Source organism: Podarcis cretensis (genome assembly GCF_951804945.1).
Source record: "Podarcis cretensis genome assembly, chromosome: 2".
In the NCBI taxonomy this organism is placed as follows: Eukaryota; Metazoa; Chordata; class Lepidosauria; order Squamata; family Lacertidae; genus Podarcis; species Podarcis cretensis.
In genome coordinates, this window is record NC_137171.1 from 22238406 (window position 1) to 22263174 (window position 24769).

Here is a 24769-nt window from a genome sequence, read left to right on the forward strand (position 1 = left end):
GCTTGATGGGGTGGGGGTGAATCCCCACCCTCAAGGCAAAATGACCACTAACAAAAAATTATCCACAATATAGTCAGATAATGGATTATGTTGATATAGTACGGTTTCTCAAGTTCGTAGTTTCGCTGTTAGTTTGATCCATTGACTACAGCGGTGTGCGCGTTATTATGAACTCTTTTTCATGAGAGTTTGCAAAACAACAACAACAACGTGGAACACCCTTGCCTAGAACTAGATAAGGCTTTCTACCTCCACCCTTCTTTTTAAAAAAGTAATAATACAGTAATACAAATCTCCGCTTTCCACTCCTCTGCATGGGAGCTTAGACTGGCGTCCTCTGATTGGCCAGGCTAGGGCGCAGCCTCAGCCAATGAGGAACGACTTAAGCTTCCCCTTGAATGAAGTGTGTGTAATTTGCGAGTTGTTGTGTGTAAGTGAAACTGATCAAAGGCGCCACGGCTGGTGTTCTTGGCTCTAGAGGAGAACTTGCCGCGTCGAGAGGCGGCGGGGACGGAGGCGATCAGCTCCATACACCCCCGCTGAGCCGGAGAACCGGAGAGCTTGGTGGGCATTTCGCTTGGGGATCAGGTGGCTCATCCTGCCGCCCTCTTCCTCATCCCAAATGCAGAATGCCATAGCCTGAAAAACGCGCCGCCGCATGCCAGGAGCAAGTGGTGGTGGGAGGAAGGCAGAGAAAGGAAGGAAAAAGCCCAAGCAAAATACAAAAGCAACTCAAGATCTTTTAACGATGAAGAGCAACTTGGTCAGAAGCTTCGTGCCTTGGCTGGTCCTTCTCCTGTGGAGTCTGCGGTCTGCAGCTTCTCAAGCAGGTAAGTGACCCCGAGCAGTCTAAAAATGTGTGTTATCTGTCGTCTTCTTTTTCTTTTTGGCTGCCTTGAGCGGAATCGCGAGGAGAAAACTGCCCTTTGCAATAACACAATCGAGTGTCCGTTTAGCCATAAACAGGACCTTACACGGCGGCTGTGTTTATATCCCGCATGATAGTGGTGTGTAACCCCCCCTACTCCCCCCCCCCCTGAAATCGGATCCGAGGCGTTTGATTATCTTTCTCTCGTTTTGTCAGCCGTAGGGAGGGGAACTGTGTACTAGTTTCACACCACGGAGAGACGCCTTTGAACCTGTGCCGCCGAGCTGTGGCAAAACCTATTTTTGTGTCTCTCAGCTCTTCCTTTCTCTAAAGGGAGAGGGATACCCCCCCCCCAAACAAACCAACCACAACGATCTTTTATTTTCGTGATTGGTACGGGTCTGAGGAGCGCGATCCTGGCTCGCTGATTGCGGGGTTTGGAGGAGAGGCGTGTGTGTTTCTCCTAAAAGGGAGGGCAGAAACTTCAAGGCAAACTTTATGGAATCTGTAAAATGTTGTTTCGCTTGTTTGAAGGGTTGGGTTTTGGAATCAACTGTGGGGAAGACTTTTGTGTGTGTGTGGAGGGGTGCTTTAGGCTGAAATTACAGAACCAGGACTTGATCTTCAGCCCTCCCAGCCTTTGAAATTGATTCCCTAGTTCTTGTTTAAACCTCAAAACCCTGGCGCACCTGAAGTAATGATAATAAATTAGTGACTGTGAGCATGTGCAAAGTGCATTTCCCTCTTCACTGAGTTTCCATAGCCCCTCCCCACTTACATACCTGGGATTTGGGGCTTACAGGATATATAGGATAGAGAAGGTGTGGTTTTCAGCTAGGATTCGACTCTTTGTTTTCCCCCTTGAAGTTAAGTGCCATCTTGGAGGGAAAAATTATTATTGTATTAGTCATTAGTGATGTATGAGACAAGTGGCTACTTCACACAACCCTTCCACAAAATTTTATTCAGTGCCATATTCTCCCTGAGGAGTCCCTCCACTCATGATGTTCTTAAGGAGAACTTAATTCTTTCATTCTTTCTTTGGTTGGGGGGGGATTCTTGGGTCAGAATAACTTCCTCTTCATGGTTCCCTATCCAGGGCACATAAAATAATAAACCCTAACCCTACTTACCTGGGAGTAAGCTCAGTTGAAAACAGTATGACTAACTTCTGTGTAAACATGGTTGGGACCTGCAGTTCATATTGATCAATTGCCCTCTAATAACCCTGCCTGTTGGTAGATTGAAATATGGCAAAGGAGTGGATTCATCCTGCCCTTTCAAAACAGGTTTATGGGGTTAAGTAGGGAATTCGGATCCACTGTAGTTATTGAGGCTGCGTGAAGGAGTGGCAGCTACTCCAGACTAATTAATGGAGTTTGGGGGCGTGAGCCTGTGTATCTGACATTCCAGTCACTAATATAGATTAGAATCCTGACTCCACCTATATTGAAAGAACATGCAAGGGGGGAGAGTTGGAAACAAGCTTGTCAACACTTTTAACTAATGGTGATCTTGAGTAGAAAAATCCAATGAGGTAACACATGCTCTTTCAACTCTTCTCCAGTGTGCTGTGCTTACACAAATTCTGAACCAACCATAATATTTCCAACTGCCAACTATTGGGAAAAGCTTGCCTTGCCCCAGTTATCCTGGGGGTGCAATGTAGGTTTTGTGATGTAGAGAATTCTGTGGTTTCTTGTTGCCCGCTACCCAAAAAGAAGGGGGGGCATTACATTGGTACTGATGCATGACTTTCTCCTGCTCTCATATAATATTAGAACCCGGGATCATTCAATGAGGCTAAATATTGGGGAGATTTAGGGCAGACAAAATCAAGTACTTCTTCACACAGCACATAATGACAGCTCCCACAAGAGGCAGGGAAGACCACCTACTTGGATGGCTTTAAAAGGAGATTAGACAAGTTCGAGGAGGCTACAAAGAGGAAAATGCACTCTGCACATGCAATAAGCCCCTGAATATTAGTTGCTGGGGAATATATACACACTGCAGTCTTGTCCCTAGTTGACCAGTGTAGCTAACAGGATGTTGGACAAGTTTTGGGCTTGATCTTCTTTTCTGATTATGGAGAGGAGACTTCCACTATGTAGTTAAATTCTACGTAAGGAATGTCTGTGTGTGTCCCTGTGTGGGACTTGCCATAATCATTCCTGCCTTTCCATCTCCCATTGCTGAACTGTGTCATTGGGGGAGAAAGGGGAGAGGCCCTGTTGCCTTGCAGGTGCCATTCTTCCATTCCCGTCAGATTCAATCCATACCTTGGACAGGCAGGTTCCAAGTGCGAAGATTAGAAAGGGAGAAAAAGTTTTGATTTGAAAAGGGCCAAGTCCACTTTCCTATCTTGTTTTGTGGTTTCTTAAGCCAACAGACTGGGGGAAATAAAAGGAGTCCCTTAAATCGATGCTGTTTGAAAGGTTAACCTCTCCAGCTAGGCACTGTGGTATGGAGAAATTTTTCTGTAGTGTTTCCTTGGCTATCTGTTTTAAAAAAGAAATCTTCGGGGAGGGGTTTGTGTGTGAAAGAACTATGGGTGTCCTCCTCTCTTAGACTCTGGACACAGAGTCAAAACAAGTTAGGCATTCGTCCCGTTTTTCTGCCCGTAAATATGTTTGCAAATATTTTTGAGAACGAAGTCCTTTGGAATGCTTAACTTCCTCAGCAGGTTCCCTTTGCACCAGTGGGTTGGGGAACCATCTGCGACCTTTCAGATGTTGTTGAGCTCCATCTCATGGCCAGTGGTCGAGGCTGATGGGAGATGGCCAGTGGTTGAGGCTGATGGGAGATGTAATCCAACAACAGCTAGAGGGCCACAGGTTCCACATCCTTGCTTTATTATGTCCATGTTATCTGGAATGCAGTTTTCTTGGTGTATTCTAGGGAATGTTTAGGGGCTGGAGCATGCATAGGCAGGCTGCAAGGTGGTGGATGAAGGAGAAAGCTGGAGAGATGGGAGTAAGCTTTTAGCACAGCTTTGTTGTCATAAGAACATAAGATGATCCCATGCTGCTGGATTGGGCAAAAGTCGAATGAGTGGCCAAGCAGTGGCCCTCCAAACACTGTTGGACTGCAAAATCTAAAGTGCTGCAGGACTAATCTGATGGGTAATCTCCAACATTAGTAATAGCAGCAGACCAGTTTAAATGAATTGACCTAAACTCATTGACTTCAATATGCCTGCTCTGATTATTACTAAATGTTGGATCTACCCCTTAAACACTGCACTAGAGGCTGCTTAAAAGAGCAGTAATGTCAATTCATGCCAATTAACATGGGAGCAATGCGCTTCGTTTTTGTAAGACCTTATTTAACTGAAGAGCAACTAATCAATATATTCAATGATAACAAACAGATCGACCGGTCTTCCTCTGCAAAGGTGTTTATGTGAGGTGCCTGCAGCGATGTGTGGCCTCGGATAGGGTTATGTACTTGCAGGGAAGTGTGGCCTTGGACCGGGTCTCTTGGCACACCTCCAGCCCGGTGACCCTAACCAGAACAACCCCTTCCTGTCTTTCTTATCTCTTGAGGCTGGGAATTTGCACTGGCACAAACGATGCACCTTTTCGCTTTATGTTGCGTTTCTGCTGACATGTATTCTGCGTTTTGTACTTTACACAGTGTTGCAAGGCACTTGTACTCTGTAGCTATTCGCTAATGAACAACTCTGCTATGGGGAGCCACCTCGTAGGTGAAATCGCCCTCTGTGAAGTCAGATAGGTCATTGTCCTCTATGTTGTTGTTAGGTCTCTACAGAGAGATCACATCTCACAACCTTTTCTGCTGCCAGCAGCAAGGCAGAGCTGGCATGTTTCTAACCCTTGGAACTGCTACCTTATTGGAAGGTAGTGATCGGGCCAAATAGACACAATGAAACTGACAAGGAAGGGAGACCTCCATAGGGAACCTTCGCTGGTTCCCGTACAGAAGCATTTCTGAGATTCCTTCCATTTTGCATGTGGAAGACCCCAGATTCAACCTTTTGTCTCTTCACGTAGCGTTTCCAGAGGCCCCTGCCCTGGGACCCTGGCAAGCTTCTGCCAGTCAGTGCATACAGAAATGAGCTAGATGGGCAGTGGACTTGGTATATAGCAGCTTCCTCTGTACTCAGCTGTCTTAATTTCCTCTGCCAAGAGGAAACAACCTTTATTTTTCTCCCTAAGTTGATGTGTTGGTACACAGCTGCTGGACAACCAAGTGCTGGGAACCTTGTTTACGTTTTTTTCTACTTAATGAGCACTTGCTAATGAGCCCTCTCTTGCTGTCCTCCCTCGGTTAATAGAGACCAGGTTTCCCCAGTTGCCCGAAACCAGTTTTGTGTCAACATTCTTGACCTCTGCTAATTGCTTTCCCCATGTATGCTGTAGCTTTTGTCAGTGGGAAGAAAATCAAACAGTGTCGGTCAGATAAACTAGAGGGAAAACCTCCCTTCTCTGCCCAGATCCCCAGTTCAAGACACACCTGCCTAAGCAATGCTGAGATTGGGAGGAAATTGTCTACTTCTTAAGAATCCATGGGTCAGAGCCCCCCCCCACTTTCCCACACATAAGCTGGCCTAAAACCAAGTCCTGACAGGGGGGAAAAATCAACCTGTTTTTGATTGCATTTTTCTTCCATGTGAAAAGTATGTATGTATGTACCTGCACAGATTTTTCCTGGTCCTTTCCAAGTGTGAAAAGACATGAGAAAGGACCCCTAGTAATTTCTAAATCAGGGGTCAGCAAACTTTTCCAGTAGGGGGCCGGTCCACTGTCCCTCAGACCTTGGGGGGGGGCGCACTATATTTTGGAGGAAAAAAATGAATGAATTCCTATTCCCCACAAATAACCCAGAGATGCATTTTAAATAAAAGGACACATTCTACCATGCTGATTTCCAGACCGTCTGCGGACTGGATTTAGAAGGCAATTGGGCTGGATCTGGCCCCCCGGCCTTAGTTTGCCTACCCATGTTCTAAATGGACCATATCTGTGAGATGATGTGTATTATAGTTCTAATGACAATGCTACGTCTGTAGAATCCTGATGTCACACAGAACTAGACTTGGCTTGGGTTGAAAAAATGAAGTGGTAACATTTTGCTCAAGTATGGCAGGCCTCTTCCCCTTCCCCAAATTACCACTAGCATGCTACATGCATCTGGGACTGTGGGGAAGGTACCCCAGGAAGGCATGAGTTCTGTTCTCTCTCACTTTTAGGCATTAAATGCCAAGGGGAAATTTGACCTTACAGTTGTACCTCGGATGTCAAACAAAATCCGTTCCAGAAGTCCATTCGACTTCTGAAACATTCGACTTCCATTTGAAAACCGGAATAGTCACTTCCGGTTTTCGATTGTTTGGGAGCTGGAACGTTCAACTCCCAAGGCATTTGGGAGCTGAGGTACAACTGTATATTGGATACATTGCTTACGTGTATTGATTAGGTAGCCAACATAGTGCCTTCCAGATGTTTTGGACTACAACTCCCATCATCCCTGGCTGCTGAGCATGCTGACTGGGGCTGCTGGGAGTTGTAACCCACAACAACTGGAGTGGTAGCACATTGGTTATACCTGGAATAGAGGAAATAATGCAATCGCCTGGTCTAGCCTTGGTCCAGGAATTCCCTTTGGTTGACACCGGGATGAGCCCATTGTTAGATTAGGTTTCAAGTGTAGCTTTTACAAGATCTGAAGGCGATGAGTTGATAAGAGGAACTCCATCTTGCTTACCCTAAGCACTGCCATAGTATCATCTCTCCAGCACCCCAGTCCTCACAGTTCTGCTCTCGTGTCAACAACACTGCAACACACCCACACTGCTAATTGCCACAAATACTCTCCACACCTTCTCCAGGCCTGCTCCCTTCCAGAAAGGGTCATTCAATTAATATGTACAAGAAATCTTCTAAAGGTTAAGAAGGCTTTGTCGACTTTCCAGTTCCTGGCCAATTCTCTGCTCTGTTGATAGATTTAAAACTACTACTACTTCTCTTTCTCTCTCTCTCTCTCTCTCTCTCTCTCTCTCTGTGTGTGTGTGTGTGTGTGTGTGTTTTCTAGGCTGCAGAGAAAATAATTGTATCTTAGGGTTGGGAGGGACCGGGGCATCATCAGTCCAGGTCTACCCTGCCTTCATGTGGCATTAGCCACAAATTGGCCTCCCTGCAGATTAAGCTGGAATGAAAGTCAGACAGTAGGATGACACAAAAAGGGTGCCAAAGTGCCTGGGGAGCACCCAGCTCCTCCAGCAGACTGGATGAGTTGGGAGGGCACATGGCATAAAGGAAGGGAGGGCAAAACTCTTAGAAGCCACACCAGGGTTTGAAATTAGCCGGATGCCAGGCGCATTTTGTGTCTAAAGGTTCTCCATTTGCGAGCCCCTCAAAAAGACTGGTTGCCATTTTTTGTGCCTGGCTGACACTCAAGGATTACTGAAATGTATGTGCTCTGAAGCCTCAAAGTATATGTTAAGGAGTTTAACAGTAAAGAGTGTTTTGAAAACCTGAAGTATGGTACCAATATCTTTATTGTAAACACAAAATTAAGCATGTATTAAATGTGATATGCAATTCACATAAGTGACACATTGTTAATATTAATTCATGCTTATCAAAATAATAAATAAATTGTGTTGCCGACCCCCCACCCCACCCCGTGGTGACTAGACATTCTGTTTTGGCGCCTACAACCCAGGTCCCAGAAGCCATTTGGCACCTAGCTTTTCTACCCCAGTTTCTAACACTGAGCCACACCAAGACCATTATTTATTTGTCACATTTATCCACAATTGTAGGGTGCCTTACACTGAGCTATTTAATTTAACCTTTTCAACAGCCCTGTGAGGTAGGTTATGGCTAAGAGGCAGTGATGTCAGCAGCGAACTTCCTAGCTAAGCAGGTATTTGAGTCTTGGATTCTTGCATCTACACTCGACACTCTACCTACGTAGACTGTGATTGCTTTCATTGTCTACACCAGGGATGGGGAAACCCCCGACTCTCCAGTTGTTGAAGGTTTCCAACTCCCATCAGTCGTAACCAGCGTGGCAAATAGGTCAGGGATGATGGGAATTGCAGTTCAGCATAATCTGGAGGGCTACAGGTTGCCCATCACTGACTTTACCTCAGATTGCATTTGCTTCACAAAAATCTGGGAGTTTGTTAAAAGGCCGTGTTAAAGAGAAACTAGTGTGTGAGTGTATTGTAACTTTAGGGTTTCATGCATGTTATTTGTGTGTGTGCCTATGGATGGAAGAAGGACAGCCTGTATTGTCAGGGGGATAAACATCTGTGGGGCTGAGATACAAATGATAACGGGGCAGTGACCAAACAATGGAGCCTATTTCTCTGATACATTTATTTCTGATTGGAATCTGTCCAGCCCTTCGTTCAGTCCCTGCCTCCCGCTCTTGAGATAAAAGAACTCATTGTTGCTGGACCTTCGCTTCTGGTTTGACCAAACCCCTTAAGTCTCTTGCTCAATGATTATTAATTTGGAAACTGCAAAGTGCTAGGCAAATGGAGGGGATTCAGGAATCATGGCATTTCAATGGGAACATGACTATGTAGGGAATCCATAGTAGATTAACTGTAATATAAGGTTTTGCCCCAGAACCAAGTTTTAGTGCCAAATTGGTTGTGGTTACTCCATGGAGAGGGGAAGGTACCGTACTTTGTGCATGCTCAAAGACACTGAGTATCATGGCCGCGGCCATCTTGCAAATGTGTACGAAAACGGTCCCTGCTGACTGAAGCATGCTGTGGAATGAAGGTGGACAGAACGTGGATTGTGGTCTGCAAGCTAATTCTGTTGGAGCACTGAGTGTTTTGCCGCTCGCTGGGGTTCTTGCGAAGAATGCTGGGCTTTTTCCAACAAGGCACTTCTTGTGCATACTCAGGGTCAGTCAACACAGGGTACTTATGTGCTCTTCAAAAATCCCATGAGCTCTAGCTGGATGACCACAGAGTTTCTAGTTGTGAAAAAGAAAAAGGAGTCTGAGCAGCACAAATCTAGAAGACTCTGGTTGCTGGCTTCATATGGAGCTCCTTGGAGAAGGGGGGGGGATGTGAAGGATCATTGTTTTTAAAAAGGGTACCCAACAGATTCAGAAAATGACTTATAGATGCTCCAACTGGCTCAGGCGTTTAAGGGACGCAGGTGGCACTGTGGGTTAAAGCCTCAGCGCCTAGGGCTGGCCGATCGAAAGGTCGGCGGTTCGAATCCCTGCGGCGGGGTGCGCTCCCACTGCTCGGTCCCAGCGCCTGCCAACCTAGCAGTTCGAAAGCACCTCCGGGTGCAAGTAGATAAATAGGGACCGCTTACCAGCGGGAAGGTAAACGGCGTTTCCGTGTGCGGCTCTGGCTCACCAGAGCAGCGATGTCACGCTGGCCACGTGACCCGGAAGTGTCTCCGGACAGCGCTGGCCCCTGGCCTCTTAAGTGAGATGGGCGCACAACCCCAGAGTCTGTCAAGACTGGCCCGTACGGGCAGGGGTACCTTTACCTTTACCTTTACTCGATGCAGGGAAATGCAAATAAATCCTGCAGGGTCCGTAGCCAATTTAACCTGGTAGAAAAATCATCACTGTATTTAAGCAAGTGGTCCAAAATCGATGGGGGAGATTGTTCCACTTTAGCTAGAGATGCTCACAAAAAGGCACAGATGTTCTTCTGGGATGTTGAGGCCCACCTGGCACTGAAAATGTCATTCTGGATCTCCTCCTTGGAGGAGCTCTCCTCTTCACGCTCTCCTGTTTCCTAATGCAGGCAGCCATTTCCCTGTGGTGCAACTTTTGGGTCCAAGGGGCTGTGCCCTAATCTCTTCCATCTATGCACAGCTTATGTTGTCAGAGATTTGCATGGCCAGGGCTGGGCAGGATTGTCCCTCCCATCTGAATCACTCCAAAGGAGGGGGGGTGGAGGGAGGACCTTTCGTAATAGGTAGTGCTTGCTGAGTAAATAGCCGCAAGCGAAAAACCAGGTGTGCAGGGGAAGATCGGAAGGGTGGATGCCTAGCCATGAAGCAGCTCCTAGCGGCAGCAAAGCAAGAGGGATGATGTCTTGGAGGGGTGATCTACTTGAGGGATCATATCCAAACAAGGGGTGTTGAAAAGCATCGTGGCCACAGCCTCCGCCCACACCTGGCGTGTGTCCTCTCTGGCACAGGGTGTCTTCACAAACAGAGCACTGAGTCAACTGAGAGAGAGAAAAACAATGTTGCTCATCCCCCGCAGTTTTTTCCCCATAAAATATTTATTAAGATTTTACAAAAAAAAACATACATACATACAACAAAGAAAAAGAAAACACTCATAGCCAAAAATACAGAAAAGATACACAAAAAATAAACAAAAAATCATCAAAAAAGATAATAAAAAACATAAAAAAGAAAAAATCCAATTTTTAGCTTTATACTTATTTAACTCTATTTCTTGACTTCCTCGCACCTCCCTTTTTTGTGTTCCCATTTGCCTAATCAAATTCAGCAAATCCTTACCCTCTTTCAAATCTCATTGTTAATTATATAATTCAACCTATTATGTCTCCGATCTTTCTTCTTTTAGCTCGTTCTTGCCTATTCCTTATGACTTAATCACTTATACCATATTGTTCAAATTTGACATAATATAACTCTAGTCTTTCACCCTTTTTAAATTCATTTTTGCATACTCTTTTTTAACTTTATCACTAATGCCATATTATTTTTATATCCAACATCATTTTAACACTCATAAATTTTGCAGTGTTTCAGCAAGTAGTCTTTGAACTTCTTCCAGTCCTCTTCCACCAACTCTTCTCCCAGGTCTCGGATTCTGCCAGTCATTTCTGCCATCTCCATATAGTCTATTACTTGCATCTGCCATTCTTCCAAGGTGGGTAAATCTTGTGTCTCATCCCCCGCAGTTTGAATGGGTGTTGGGGACAGACACCAGGATAGCTCTTGGAATCGCCACTTAAGCAATCCTATGGCAGATGTTGGTTTTAGGACAGGGAGCTTATCCACAGAAGAGGGTTGTTGTTGTTTTTGAATTGAGGGAAGGATACCTGAAGGAGTGTCTCCACCCCCATTGTTCTGCCCGGACACTGAGGTCCAGCGCTGAGGGCCTTCTGGTGGTTCCCTCATTGCGAGAAGCAAAGCTACAGGGAACCAGGCAGAGGGCCTTCTCAGTAGTGGCGCTTGCCCTGTGGAACGCCCTCCCATCAGATGTCAAAGAGATAAACAAGTACCTGACATTCAGAAGACATCTTAAGGCAGCCCTGTTCAGGGAAGTTTTTAACGTGTGACATCTTGGTGTATTTTTGGTCTTTGGGGAAGCCGCCCAGAGTGGCTGGGGAAACCCAGCCAGATGGGCAGGGTACAAATAAATTATTATTATTATTATTATTATTATTATTATTATTATTAATTCAGCTCCGTACATGCCATACATTTATGCAGGGAACTGTAGTTCACCCCTCACCATGGGTGTGGCCAGGATTTATTTTATGGGGTAGGGGGACTGGACACCCACTATCATCCTCCTCTGACTGGTTCTGTCTAGCAGATTCGGAACGAAAATGTCTCAGCAGTTGTTTTAAATTACTTTCTTTTGGCCCCAAGTGCTCAGAAAAAAATCTGTCAAAATCTTTCTACTTTTAGTTAAGTATTTTAATCAACTGAAATGAGGAAGGCTCCTGATGATAGGGACACCCTGGAGGGACAGAATGATTGTTGCTCTTCTCTTTCTTTCTTACCAAGACCAGGGAGGAGGGAGGAGGAAGTGGGCAGAGAGGGAAAGCAACACAGAAGCACCTGTGGCTTCCAGTGCAGCTGCCTGCACTAATTTTAGGCTTTTCAACTTTGACATTGCCCCTTGTAAAAAAAAAAAAAAAAGGCCTTCTTCTACATTCTTACGCCTCCTCCTGACAGAGGATACGCTTTTGGAACAGTGGCTGTAGCAGCAGAGGCACAAATAAAGCTCTGCTAGAGGCAGCTTCACAGCATGCATATTCCCTTGGAATCAGTCCAGTTCAGAAGTGCAGGGTCACTTCAAGGCAAGATTATACAGTCGTGTTATAATTGTCATCGCTGGCATCCGTCTGTCTCGAGAGACAATGGAGCACACCTCCGGGGGTGAAGTCAAACCGCTGTATTAGCAGCACCAAAAGTGACCTCTGTGGGGCACAAGCCTGGGCAGTGTGAATGGAGGTTTTGGGGATGCCCAGATAACGAGACCTCGCTGGTGTGGTCCAAAGGAAAGCAGAGCTTGGCTGCTGGAGTTGCTGGAGGGAGGCGTGCAAGGCGCCATCCAGCTGTCTTAGGGATTTGTGTAGAGTTTACTCCTTAGCCTTTTCTTCAGATATAATTTGATGATGATGATAATGATGTATGCATTGCAATGCTCAATGCAGATCTCTCTGTGTTGCCTTTCAGCTAGGTCTGTTGTATTGTTTTTAACACTTGATTGGAAGCCGCCGAGAGTGGCTGGGGAAACTCAGCCAGATGGGGGTGGGTATAAATAATAAATTATTATTATTATTATTATTATTATTATTATTATTATTATTATTTTGTGTGCATGTTTGTGGGCAAATGTTTTGGAACGCTCCAATAGCTTCTTTCTGAGCGACTTAAGTTGTGTTTACCTTGTTACACAACAGAACATGCACACCATTCTCTTGAAACTGGAACACCTTGTTTTAATTCTTCCTAAATGCTTAGCTATGGAGCATACAGAACAACTCGTTTCCCATGCCACGTGCCTCCTTCAGAGTGACCCTAAAAGCCAATCTTTACCCGACTCACCTTCTTTCACTCTGCTTGACTCCAATAAGCACAAAGGGTGCAGAGACTTCTTCTTAGTTGCTAAACAGCTTCCCTTTCATGCTGATTGGGTGGCTCAGGGATGCTGGATGTAGGGACCCTGCTAGGACTCTAGTAATGGGTCTTTGACCCCCTGCAATCTTGGACCACTGCACCTCTGCTTGGAATATGGTGGAAATTCAGGAATGGCTTAGGACAAGACAGATTCCATCAGTCCACTGTCAGGACTATTATAGTTGCATCCTGCAGTTTTTCTGAGGAACAGGGTGACATAAGCCTCTTAAAAAAAAAACCCAAAACAAACAAACCCTAACAACAACCCTGTGAGGTATAAATAGATCATGGGAGTGTGGCTGACCCAAGGTCATCTAGTAAGTTTTGTGGCTGAATTTGACCTCTGTTCTCCTGTCAATCACTGTGGCACACTCTCTTCCAAGACAGTTTAGGGGGACGTTTGTTTCGGGTGCTAACAAGTCCATTCCAAAGTAGTCTCATCAAAGCCCAACTCACAACGTTATGGGATTATAACCCTCCTCGCTCCAACCGGTGGAGGGAAAAGTGTTGTGTGCAGGAAACAGGTGGATGAAAGGCACTTGCTGCCTCATCTCCCAGCTGAGTGGCCCGCTCAAAGGTACAGGAGGAAATACTGAGTTACAACCCAGCCACTCCTTGCTTTGTATTTTCTGTATGGGGAAGACCATAGAGCAGGAAGTGAGAGTCCACATCATAGAATCATGGAATTGTAGAGTTGGAAGGGCCCATCTAGTCCGACCCCCTGATGTTGGACTACAGCTTCTATCAGTCCTAACCAATAAGGCCAATGGCCAGGGATGATGGGTTTTGTAGTCCAGCAGCATCTGGAGGGCCCCAGATTTTGGCCTTTCGCGTAAACTGCAGCAACCCTAAAATGGAACCTTTCAATCTCCCCATGTTTATGCCAGGGGAAGAGAGGAAGATAGGAGCATATGAGACAGAGGTTCACTGGGCTTGTTCTCATAAAGCTAAACTATGGCTTAGTATTACAGTACACCTGAATGCAGCCACTGTGAACTTTGAATTCTGTGTGGCAGGCAACCGTGTGCCAGGGTTGGTATCATCATTTTCATTTTTTAATTTGTATACCGTCTTTCTATCTTACAATACTCAAGGCGGTTTACAAGTTGAAGAAGCAAAAAATGTACATCTTATAACAGTCTAATTCAATACAAAAATGTGATAATAAAACTTTAAAATAGGCAACCTACATCAAAAAAGTAACATTCAATAATCATTAGAATAGTATTAAATAATAAAGGTAAAGGGTAAAGGGACCCCTGACCATTAGGTCCAGTCGTGACCGACTCTGGGGTTGCGGCGCTCATCTCGCTTTATTGGCTGAGGGAGCCAGAGTACAGCTTCCGGGTCACGTGGCCAGCATGACTAAGCCGCTTCTGGCAAACCAGAGCAGCGCACGGAAACGCCGTTTACCTTCCCGCCGGAGCAGTACCTATTTATCTACTTGCACTTTGAAGTGCTTTCGAACTGCTAGGTTAGCAGGAAGTATTAAATAATAATAACATATAAAAGTTAGATAGCATTACTGCTACTGTTTATGCAGCTCTTTTGAGTGTTCTTGATGCACATTATCCTGGTCATCTGTACAACAGCCCTGTAATGAAGCTCAGATGGATTATCCCTAAATTGCATGTAGAGGAGCGGTTATGGGAGCAAGATCTGAACTGTGAATTTCCAAGGTGCTGCATCTGAAACCCAGATCAGCCTCTTCTCCAGATATTTTTAAAGACTTCATCTCTTATCAACCCAAGCCAGCACAGCCAGTGGTTAGGGAGGATGGTAGTCTAAAACATTTGGAGAGGACTAGATTGGTGAAGGTTGAATTAATGGATCTATGAAGCCCTGTTGAATGCATGTATGGCTCCCTCCACCACCATGATTTCTCCATACACAGGACTAGTAGCATGCATCCTATCCGCACAGATAAGTGTGGCGATTGTCCTTTCCCCTGATGTCATGATGGGCAAGGGCCCCAGTTGGCACCAGGAAGCAAAAGGGTGAATGGGGCTGACAAGGTTCCCCGGCAGTTGGAAATGGCCGAGGGCCAGGTATGAGAACACAATTGGCAGCTGATGATTTATAGAAACCTGAGCTCCAGCTTTTTAAGATGGGAAGTAGCTGGGCTTTAGTAAAAACCGGGGGCTCTGTTCTCTCCTCTTCCTATAGAAGCCAACTTCCTCCTGGTTTTAATACACTCCCGATTGTTTTCGAGCTGTGAACTCAGCCTACACAAACCACAATCATGCAGTGTGTAAGGAGGAGAATGGGTCATTTATGATTGTGAATAATAATCTGTATAAAAGTGCCTAAAATGAGGCAATCCCTGCACCCACAATCTAATAGGCACGACACAAGAGGCAAAAAGGGATGGGGAGGGAAGAGGAACACCCATAGATGGTTGTGTGCTGAATGGTGAGCTTAAGGCAGCTAGGTTTTATTTTGTTTTCTGCCTGTCTTTCTAGGCTGGAAATGTGGAACTCAGGTTTATACTTGTTTAGGGCTCTGTGCTGTCGTTCCAGAAGGGCAGCAGTGAGAATTATTTATAAACAGAAGAATGCAGAGAAGGATCAGAGGTCGGCTCCCTTTGTGGAGATGTGTTACTCTGCATGCTATCCTCCCATGGCTGGCTGCTGCTCCCAACTGCCACAGAGCTGTCAACCTTTCCTCTCTTTCCACCCATCCCTTTTGAAGGCATGTGATTCCTTTGAGCACTGCATCCGTACATTTCTTTTCACTCTCTGTCATAGTCACCCAAGTTCTGCCTATAGGAGAATAGTACACTCCTAAGCAGTGGCTGAAACTCCCATTGTTCTAGGCACATTTTGCCTAGGACATGGGTGGCACTGTGGGTTAAACCACAAAGCCTAGGACCTGCTGATCAGAAGGTCGGCAGTTCGAATCCCCGCAACGGGATGAGCTCCTGTTGCTTGGTCCCTGCTCCTGCCGACGTAGCAGTTCGAAAGCACACAAAGTGCAAGTAGATAAATAGGTACCACTCCAGCGGGAAGGTAAACGGTGTTTCCGTGTGCTGCTCTGGTTCACCAGAAGTGGCTTAGTCATGCTGGCCACATGACCCGGAAGTTGTACGCCAGCTCCCTTGGCCAATAAAGCGAGATGAGCGCTGCAACCCCAGAGTCGTCTGTGACTGGACCTAATGGTCAGGGGTCCCTTTACCTTTAGCTTTAAGCAGTGGTCGAAGCTCCCATTGTTCTAGGCACATTTTGTGATAGGGAATTTCAGTAGCGCAAGCAGTTTCTGAGACCTGGGCGCAGTACTGCACCTAAGATTTCAGATTAAAACTGCAGAGTGAAAGGAAAGGCGGACTTTTTTATGCCTCCCCACTTCCAGCTCTGAAGACTGGAGAAGAGACCCTCTTAAGAAGATAAAGGGGGTAGCCAGGGGAAGGACTAGACCACCTGAAAAATGAACATAAGATTTTAGCTGAAGTTTGTTCATTTTCAGCTTTGTATTCTTGTTATTAAAAAAAGCGCACCTAGACATTCCGTTGTTGTGCCCACAACCTAGGTTTAAGGTGCCATTTAGCTCCTAGTTTTCATATCTCAGTTTCTAACACTTCTCCTAAGAGTCTGCAGTGCAATGAGGGAGTTTTGGACTCTGGACCTCATGGGTTGTAAAGCTGCAGGGAACATTCTGTCAAGGCAAGCAAGCCCCCTTGCTCAATAGTACATTCTCCCCCTCTTTTCCTCCTGTACACCCCCTAAATTTGGTCTCGGTTTCCCCCCAATGCTCCAGAGCAGATTTAGGTGTGGTATGGGGTGTTTGTGTGGGATAGGCCCATTGCCCCAGCGCTAACATACCCTCCAACATTTCTCCCATGAAAATAGGGGTGTGAAGTCCCATACCCTCCAATATTTCTCCTACGAATATAGGGATGTCCTACCATACCCTCAAATGCCTCTCTGATGAAAATAGGGACACTTGGAGGGTCTGCGCTAATCCCTGTGCTGGCATAAATATTTACAGTGGTACCTCAGGGTAAGTACTTAATTCGTTCCGGAGGTCCGTAATTAACCTGAAACTGTTCTTAACCTGAAGCACCACTTTAGCTAATGGGGCCTCCTGCTGCTGCTCCTGCTCCTGCTTCTGTTCTCGTCCTGAAGCAAAGTTCTTAACCTGAAGCACTATTTCTGGGTTAGCAGAGTCTGTAACCTGAAGCGTATGTAACCTGAACCGTATGTAATCCGAGGTACCACTGTAGTTGAATAACGTCCAATGGCCTTGTAGGAGCGCACACACCCTGGTATTTAGTTGGCAACATGTATTATTTAATTTAGTTTAAAATGCAGTACGCCACCCCTGCTGTGTTTGCCTCTCCCCATTCCCTAGATATGCTGCTGGACCTCTGTCCCAAAATCCTGCCCTGATGGCAGCAGTGGTGAAAGAGTTTGAATGGACTGGTTTGGTGGTTCTCTGCTGATGACGGCAACATTTTCCGACAAATTTTACAGAGCTGAACCTGAGCACCCCTTCATTGTTACGTAGCTGTTTGCACCCGCGCCAAGCCTTTAAAAGCACATGGAATTCCCCAGAGAATCCAGGGAACTGAAACTGAAGTTCCTGCCATCCTTAACAAACTACAGTTCCCAGGATTCTTTGGGAGGGAATCCATATGCTTTTAAATGTGAGTGAATCCTTTATCAATTTCTAGTGCTGGTTGTGGGCAGGAACGCCATTTCAGGCTTCAGCGGCAGGGTTGGCAGGTGGGGTTTGGTGGGTGGGTGAACAAATGTAAGTGTGGGTGCATCGAGATTCATATAACAAGGTTCAAAGGCCTTCTTTTAGGTATAAAAGGTAAAGGGACCCCTGAACATTAGGTCCAGTCATGGCCGACTCTGGGGTTGTGGTGATCATCTCGCTTTATTGGCCAAGGGAGCCGGCGTACAGCTTCCGGGTCATGTGGCCAGCATGACTAAGCAGCTTCTGGTGAACCAGAGCAGTGCATGGAAATGCCATTTACCTTCCCGCCGGAGTGGTATACAGTGGTACCTCTGGTTAAGTACTTAATTCGTTCCGGAGGTCCGTTCTTAACCCGAAACTGTTCTTAACCTGAAGCGCCACTTTAGCTAATGGGGCCTCCTGCTGCCGCCGCGCCACCGGAGCACGATTTCTGTTCTCATCCTGAAGCAAAGTTCTTAAGCCAAGGTACTATTTCTGGGTTAGCGGAGTCTGTAACCTGAAGCGTCTGTAACCTGAAGCGTCTGTAACTTGAGGTACCACTGTACTGTATTCAAGCTCAATTTGGAAGAAAAAAAAGCGATGCATTTAAGAGCATTTGTTACAGATTTATACATGATAATCTTTTTTTTCTGAGGGGAGAGTTGCTCGCCCCTCCACTGAAGTGGCACCCCTGAATTTGGGGGGGGGGTTCTGCACCTTCATGGTTGAAGAAATCATTTTGCTAAGAAGTTCTTTGCAGTAGGGGGAAAGAAAACCCTACACACCTCCCTGTTAATTTGAATGAATTCAACTTCTTTTTTCCAGCAAATACTCTTTCTTTCTTTCTTTCTTTCTTTCTTTCTTTCTTTCTTTCTTTCTTTCTTTTGTCCTTTTTTTTAAAGACATGGCTTAGCCAAGCTTGACAGCTCATTTTGCTATCTCTGAGTCGTGTTCTGTCTCACCTTTTTAGTTTTACAATAAGGTGGCCGTGGTGGTGGTCTGGGATGGGGGGGTGGGAAGGGCTGAGGGACAAAGGCAAGGACATTTCCCAGAAGGAGAGAGATAAAAGGCTGGACAGCAAACCCCAAAATGGAAACAAGCCCGAGCAGCCGCCTGTAGCCAGCGGCAAGCATTGTGTATGCATGTTGTTGGGCGTGTAGGAATGTTGATGGTGGAGTGCTTGGTTTCACGGGGCAGATACCAGCTCTGCAAAGGAATGCATATATATATATATATAGCTTCTCATGGGGGACTTAGAAAAAGGGGGGGAGGTTCATCCAGAAACTGCTAAGAGCAATTGGAATGTAGGAAATGTTTAACAGAGCTGCAGGTGTAGTTTGGAAAACATTACCAATACAAATATTTTTAAATGTGAAGAAGTTTTCCGTTTTTAATATACCGTACAAATACATATCGATGCTCTCTACTGATGTTATCAGCTCAGAGTGTGCACTCTGGGCCATGTTTACCCAAGTTCTGGGCCATGACCTCTACTGCCTTTATAGATTACTGTACACCGGCATATATTTGCATATTTTACTCTGCAAAATGTACTGTTTGCTTCTGCTAATTACGGGGAGGGGCGAGAGCTATGCAAAGGTCCCCCCCCCCCCGCTTTCTTCTGAGATTTAGCCAGGAGTTACCTATTCATTCCAAAGTCTGCCTTTACAGCCTTTAGAGGTTCAAATCTTGTATTTGGCTATGCATTTATCGTGAGCTGCTTTACGGAGCATCTTTTCAAAAAATGGGACAATAAATCCTTTGAAAGAAATAAGTAACAAGGGTGGAATATAGAGGCCTGTTTTGGTGCTGGGATCTGAATGAGTTTTCTTATGTGTGGACCTCCAGGCAACATTTCACCTGGAAGATCTGCTGGTGTCCTCTGCCTCCCACTGGCTGCCTTCTCTGCAGATTCTCAATCATAGGAGAGCTAAAAGTAGCAGGGAGGCTGCCTTCCCTGCTGAGAACATGGATTTCTTTCTCTCTCCTCCAGCCCCCTCTACTTTTTTAAATCTTGGGACATGGTGCTTTCTGTCTCTGTAGCTCTTTTGTTTCAAGCTAGTCGCTGCTCTGACAAGCAAGCATTATAGTAAAGCCCCTAATGGGCCGCAGCCGAGGAATGAAAGCCAGCCCAACGCCTTTTCCATGCAAGGGCATAAAGGCTCCCCATTGTGTAGCCATGACAGCCATTTAATTGGAGGGGGCTCTGGGTCGGGACCCTGGGGCAGCCTGTGACTCAAAAGCTCCTGCCCCCTTTGCTATGCACCCGCCAGCAGCCTTCTCTAGCAGCACAGGGGAAGTCTGTGGGAATGGGAGGCAGATCGCTTGAACACCTACCCACGGCGATGAGAGAAGTTGGGTGCACCTCCTTTCTGTGGGAGGGAAGGCGGGGGTGTCCAGAAAAGATCAGAGGAAGGAGGGTTTTGTTCTGTGTCTGCCCGTCATGGGGAGAAGCAAAGATCCAGGAATGTTTTGCCCCTTAGGCAACCTGGTTTTACGCCCTTTTCCATCTTCCAAGTCTCAGAATCGTACGATTTTACTTTCCGTTCATCTTATTTATTGCATTAAATATATATGCTGTATTGCTTCCGGAAAGCTCAGTATGGCATACAAAGTTCCCCTCCCCTTATTTCATCCTCACAACCACCCACCCTGTGAGGTAGGTCAGGGGCATAGGAGGGGGGGGGGGCTGTTCACCCTGAGTGTTATCTCTGAGGGGGGTGGCAAAATCCCCCCTGGGCAGGATTCGCCACAGATCAAAGCGCCAATCGCCCCCCTGGGCAGGGATCGCTGCTAATCGCCCCCTGTGGGCGGGGATCGCTGCGCCAATCACCCCTGTGGGCAGCCCACCCCACCCCCAGGTGCACGGCATGTGCCCTGCTCCGGGTGCCCCAGCGCCTAGCTACGCCACTGAGGTAGGTTACATCATCCAGACGAGTGAAATGATCTCTGGTGAGCATCCAGATATCTCCTTGTGGCTCAAGCAAGGGAGGCAAGTTGCACATGCTCAGTGTTGCCAGCCAAGGGGATGACCAGTCAAATTGTAATTTTGTCCGGTCGCCCGTATTTGGGTGCGAAAGGCTTTGAATGCATGGTTTTCTGGGTCGCGCCTGGCTCTGGCCTCAACTTGTTAAATCCTTCTGAGCCGGCTCTCTGCCCTGAGTCCTCTAGGGTCCACTGGGTGGGTGTCTTTTTCACAAATCAAAAACTGGCAATCTCAGGAAGAAACTGCTTATTGCCACCAGCTGCCATACATAGCCCAGCTTGCAGTCACCAGCAAATGTGATCTGGGTGTGCAGGAGAGGCCCAAACAAGGCAGTCAGCTGAGAAGAGACCCTGAGCATTAGCGAAACCCCATGCAGCACGGTTTCCCAGAGGAAAAATGTGTGGGGTTGTCATTGGAGGGGAGAGTGTGCAATTCCATCCCACTGATCTAATTGGAATTACAGCTGAAACGTTTGAATCGCAGACGTCTTGTAATGTTTCCTGTTGGTTTTTCTGCCCTTCCCTCCCCCAAGACATGTGCCCTTGTCCACCTTTCAGAAAGGACACAAGCCTTCCTAGCCAGCTGCAATTCTCTCCACCCCCCCACCCTCTGCCCTGTTCTTCCCTGGTGAACTAAATTCTCCTCCTACCCCCGCCCAAGCAGGGCCTATCCGTGCGACATGCCTCAGATATCAGCTGTATTCCATACATGCCTTAGCAGAAGGATCCAGTAGCTTCCATCTGATAATATATGACAGCTTGAGCTACTGTTCCATCATTTGACACCAGGGGCTTTCAGCGAACTTAGCCGACCACTGGGAAATAAAAACAGCTATAGACAGCTAGTGGGGAGCAGCAATATGGCAGAGTGCTGTTGGTTAAGAACACCTGGCTGTTAACCAAGAAGGTTGGTGGTTCGAGGCCACCCAGTGTTGGCTGTGAGCAGGATTCCTGCATTTCAGAGGGTTCGACTCTCTGACCCTTGGGGTCCCTTCCAATCTTACAATTCTATCATTCTATGAAATGTGGCACCATGTACTCATGGAAGAACAAGCTACTCACAGCGCAACCTGATCAGGAACTGAACAGTTCCAAGGCTGGTTGCGTCTGTATTCCTATTCTTCAGATTTGTCTTGGTTGTTTATTCATGAGAACTCAGACAACTTTTATTCCTAACCATGACTTTATTATATTCTCACTGTTCTGCTTTTTAAAACATTGAATGAATATTTTACTTTTTGGAAAAGAACTTCTCCCATTGCAGCTCATCCCCCGCCCCCAACTATGAGCAAACTATAGCCCTACAGTACTGGCAGTCTCACCTGGTGCAGAGGTGTGGTTTTTGAAGTGATTAGTGATGGTGCATAAGCCTGCCTTTCTGCTTTACTTACAGTGCTATATTTCATTCCTGTCAATCTTATTCTAACCTGCTTTGCATTCTTCTAACTTTTCACTTCCTTATCAGTTTCTGGGTGATGGCCCCTTTGAACAGAACAACACACACAAACACCAAGCAACAATGTTGGCTCCAAAGGAGATCTTTCAAAAAAAAAGTTAAAATCACACTCATGTTATAAGCTACTCAGCAACAAAGGGGAGGAAGATTGAATCTAGCTCCAATTACTGTTTCCAAAAAGCATCTGATCAGTAATCCCCCCCCCCCCGAAAATGTTCCAGTTCCTTAGCTGCTAAGTATAGGTGGAGCAAAGAAAATAGGAGTTGTGTGTGAGAAAATTTGTGTGTGTGGTGTACTCTTGAAATGTGAACAGAGGGATTTTAATTGGGAAAGGTGCAATTAAACCCAGACAGTGATTAATTAACCTCCCTCTTCCTTCTCTTGCTATTGTCAGTACTGCCACCTAACTGACATCTAGTTCGTGGGTCATGTCCAATGTCAATATTTTATCAAGTGGGTTAAGTAACTTGACCAACAGAGTCAACAGATAAGTTATAGAGCAGGCCACGTTCTTGATCAAGCAACTATGCGCTGTGAAGGATTCTTATTCAAACGAGTGTGGCAAGTACCCATCATGATGACATTATATCATGCCCAAAGTTTAGAAAGATTGCCCCTGAAAGCTGGGCATAATTTCCCGGGCATTCTTTCCAGAGGTGGTCACTGTATTAATTTGCAGGGAGCGGGTGGCGCTGTGGTCTAAACCACTCAGCCTCTTGGACTTGCTGATTGGAAGGTCGGCGATTCGAATCTGTGCGATGGGGTGAGTTGCTCTGTCCCAGCTTCGGCCAACCTAGCAGTTCGAAAGCACACCAGTGCAAATAGGTACTGCTGCGGTGGGAAGGTAAACGGCATTTCCATGCACTCTGGCACTCATCACCGTCCTCCGTTTGCCAGAAGCGGTTTAGTCATGCTGGCCACATGACCTGGAAAGCTATCTCTGGATAAACGCCAGCTCCCTTGGCCTGAAAAGCGAGATGAGCGCCGCACCCCATAGTTGCCTTTGGCTGGACTTAACCGTCCAGGTGTCCTTTACCTTAAAAAAAAAATTAGTTTGAAGCAGCAAAGACAACAACAAAGAGACAGGTGGTGCCTTAAGAAGTAACAGATTATTGCAGCATGATTTTTTTAAAAAAACTTAAAAACTTAATGAATATTTTTGTATGTTTATTTTATGACGGTTGTCGTTCATCTTGATGGCACAGCCAGAAACTTATTTGTTTAGGCAGGGACTATATACATGCTACTTTAGACATGTTTCTCTAAAGGTCCAGAATTAATGCAGATTAATTACCCCATAATGCATCTTAACCACCACATTAAATTCAGGTAGGATTCCTAAAGGGTCACCATAGGGTGGGTTTATCTCATATTCTTTAAGACCCCCTTTCATTTTAGGTGCCCAGACAGAGGAAGCTGTCTATCCTGAGTCAAAGCATTGGCTCATCTATCTCAATATTGTCCTCACTGACTGGCAGCAGCAGTTCTGGACGGTTAACCCTGGAGTGTACAGGGGTGTATCCAAGATATACCTGTAGCTGCTGAGCTACAGCCAGCCGTTTTATATACTGACCCCTGGAGGTGATTTTGGCTTAATTACAAGGATCCCATGCAGAAGTGGTGGCATTTCTCATAGGTTTTGCCACTGTGTAACATAGATGTGTTGGTGCTTGCTGCTGGGCCTCTTCCTATTTCCATATTAATAGAAGCCTTTAAAGAGGAAGAAAACAGCTGCATTTACAACCATCTGCCTCTGTGGACTGTTAAGAGCAAATGGTTGAGTCATTTAGATGTTGATTGCCATAGACTTTTTACAATGCTGATGACTTAATCTTGGGGACTTTTCAGCCCTTGATTGGATATCTTCTTTCCTGTGGGAAACTGCCTCTGAATACTTAGTCCAAATGACTTCTTCACACCTTTTGAAATGTTCAAAAGGAAGCTGATGGGGTCCATTGAATGTGAGGAAAGCAGTTATCCCCCCCAGGGCCACATGGAGGTGTCCACAAAAGGTTGAAGTGGTGGTGGAAATTGACCTTGAACATTTGGAGCCTAATATTCAAACTGAAAGGATTGACTTCCTTTCCTAAACTTAGGAAAACAAAAGGAAAAGCAAAGCTTTACTTGGTGGGGCAAAGCATAAAATTGTAGACTGTGCAACTTACATCTTCCAATATTTTTGCAAGCTTGACGATTGTACAACCCATATGTACTGATATGTTGTAATTCCCTCCAGGTGCGCTTCTGATATGATCAAATCTTTCATGAGTCACCTGCTGTGTGTCTGAATTTCATGTGCAATACGGCTGAGGTTCCAGACCTCATGGGGCCCAGGAGCCTCTTTGTAGTGAAATATGTGACACTGCTGGAATCTAGTCAAATGAAGAATCCATGTCGGCCAAATAGGTGGCAAAAACAATTTCCCCCAACCTTCTGCTTCAGTCTTTTGAACCAAAACAACAACAACAAAGCAACAACCCACACAATCAGTTCCTTCAGCCCAGTGTGCTTTGCCGATCTTCTGTTCTCCCAAGGTAACACAAACATTTGGAAATAACAAACTGGCCTTCAGACCATGGATCATAATATTTATTGACTTCTTCCTATTTGCCTTTTAATTTTTAAACCTCAATGAATAGTCTCTTTTCCCAAGCTCTTCTTGTAATTCTGGTATAAGGTTTTTCCTCCCTAAATTACAGGTGGAACTTGGAAAATTAGAATATCGTGGAAAAGTTCATTTATTTCAGTAATTCAACTTAAAAGGTGAAACTGATATATGAGATAGACTCATGATATGCAAAGCGAGATATGTCAGTTGCACTAATAGAACCCTCGTGTGCTCGGTTCTGCTAGTGTGCCAGAATAGTTGAATCCAGGCTATGGATTTTGAATTCCAGCATTTCCGCATATATTTTCCCATTTAAATTTGCA

The 24769-nt window shown here is 45.8% G+C and overlaps 1 protein-coding gene across 1 annotated transcript in view; it reads left to right on the forward strand.

Annotated features, from left to right (window-relative positions):
• Nucleotides 1–417: 417 nt before the first annotated feature.
• Nucleotides 418–24769, forward strand: part of ERBB3 (erb-b2 receptor tyrosine kinase 3) — a 98535-nt gene continuing 74183 nt past the window's right edge. Inside the window, exon 1 of the mRNA XM_079965355.1 lies at nucleotides 418–830. Coding sequence (XP_079821481.1) covers nucleotides 659–830 — 172 coding nt within the window. The 5' untranslated portion in view covers nucleotides 418–658. The remainder of the gene's footprint in view (nucleotides 831–24769) is intronic.